Below are 1,986 nucleotides of genomic sequence, written 5' to 3'. Positions count from 1 at the left end.
ACCCTCACTTGTCCACTTGCCTTTCTTACTTGCCACCAGTTTTGGCTGTTTGTTTGCTGCCTGATGTCACCCCACACACCTGAACTCAATGCTTCATTCGTAACACTACTTTGATCTATTTCTTCTGTCCCTATTTCTTTACTCCATCTATATTTTATTTTAGTTCGTTTCTCAAAGATCACTCCATTTTTTAATTTAATATAGTAATTGGTTTTCAGTTCCTAGCATTTCCACTACTTATTTACACTTATAAAAGTTTAAAAGACATATTATTCTTGTTTCCTGCAAAATTTAACCTCAATCCTTAATAAAACACATTTTTCTATGGGGCAAATAAATAGAGATATAGAGAGTATTTTACTTGATTTCATCTTTCTTTTGGTTACAAATTATACTTGAGTAATGTATATTTTCATAAATTGATTTAATTATCGATCACCTACCTTTTAAGTTTCGGGTTTTGTATTTATCACCTAATAAAATGTCATTTTATAGTATTTGGTAGCTTAATTTCATGGAATTAATTAATGTTTTATATTTACCACGTACATATTAACGAATTTCATCCAAATTTTGGTGTATGTGGCTCTACAAAACTAACTTCTTTAATTGCACATGTAATGAAAGAAAGAAGAGAAAAATGAAAGTACGGAGTAGTTGGTTAAGTAGGGACGAAAAATTAAATGAAAACAGTTAAAAGTGGTAAATACATACATATGAACTTACATTTGATAAGGTGATAAGTAGAAAAATCAGAAACTTAAAAGGAGTTAAATATGAAAAAAAAAATCCTTAAACTTACTGAATCTATGTAAACTTAATTTTCATGAAATAAACGAAAAGAAGCTAGGTAGATAAATTATCTATGGCATAAAAATGTGAGTTACGTGCATGCTGATTAAATCCGGGACTCGGGAGATTAACAAAAAGGATAATTTATATAAGAGAGTAGATAATATTACATAAGTAAATCAGTAGAAGAAGTAGTTATAGAGTGGGTGGAATTAGATTCAGCTCTAAGATGAGCAGTAGTACAAGGAATATCTTCCAAATCTCTCAAACCATTAAAAGTAGTTGCTAATTGCATGCCGTTAATGAGTTGACGAAGATCAGAAGCTTCTTGTTTAAGTCTAACATTTTCCTGTAAGATAGTTTCATGGCTTTCTGATACATGATTGAGCTTCTCAATTAAATTATTATTCTCATTTTGAAGACGAATAACTTGTGACCAAAGCTCATCTAAGTGCCTTTGCTTCCTCATTCTTGATCTCCGAGCAGATTCCCTGTTGGATATCATCCTCCTTTGCCTCCTGTCGTCAATCATCATCTTACCTTGCTGATGATGCATCTCTTCTGATTCATCTGATGTTGAGTTACTGCTCATATAAACCGGAGATGAAACTAGAGTGTTTTGAAAACTAGTCATAATCATATTTGATGCAATTTGTTGTAGATTGTTTTGGTGTAGTAAGTTTATGTTGGGTGAGAATTGGTATGGGAATGGGATTTCTATATCTGGAGTCGGAGTTTGGTAGTTTATTCCCGTTACCTCATTTGGATGCGTCATAATAACTAAAACAACTTATACCAACCAAGTACTTGGTATATGATATGATATGATAAGTTTAATTCTTTGGAGGTAGTAGTGACTAGTGAGAAGCTAGCTCTAAGAGGGAAAGGTTTATATAGGCAAAGATCGACGACTATGCTCAACCCACAACAGGCTTACGTACGCAACACAATAAAAATAACAACACTTACTCCCTATATTATTATTATTAAAATGTGTTTGGAATGGGAAAGTAGATGAATATGCGTGTGCCTTTTTTTTTTCTTTTTTGTGTGAATGGTTTTATCCAATAGTCGATAGTTACGACAAAAGGGGGACTGTTTTAATTTTTCTCTGCTAGATGTTCTCCTACAGCAATCTAGCATGTATAATTGAAGCATCTAATGCTAGTTTAATCTTTGCACATTATGCGTATA

General features: G+C 32.4%; 1 protein-coding gene across 1 annotated transcript; it reads right to left on the bottom strand.

The window, feature by feature from the left end:
- Positions 1-919: 919 nt before the first annotated feature.
- On the bottom strand, positions 920-1,711 carry LOC110796934 (basic leucine zipper 43-like). The gene has a single exon (XM_022002023.2). It carries the CDS (start codon positions 1,565-1,567, stop codon positions 959-961), a length of 609 nt encoding a protein of 202 aa, XP_021857715.2. The 5' UTR covers positions 1,568-1,711; the 3' UTR covers positions 920-958.
- Positions 1,712-1,986: the final 275 nt, after the last annotated feature.

The sequence above is a fragment of the Spinacia oleracea genome, chromosome 3 (genome assembly GCF_020520425.1).
Source record: "Spinacia oleracea cultivar Varoflay chromosome 3, BTI_SOV_V1, whole genome shotgun sequence".
In the NCBI taxonomy this organism is placed as follows: domain Eukaryota; kingdom Viridiplantae; phylum Streptophyta; class Magnoliopsida; order Caryophyllales; family Amaranthaceae; genus Spinacia; species Spinacia oleracea.
The sequence above is the reverse complement of the archived record's forward strand: the minus strand, read 5'-3'. Positions and strand labels throughout refer to the sequence as shown.

Excerpts from the sequence above, each read along its gene's own strand:
- LOC110796934 (XM_022002023.2), bottom strand. The coding sequence starts at position 1,567 with ATGACGCATCCAAATGAGGTAACGGGAATAAACTACCAAACTCCGACT.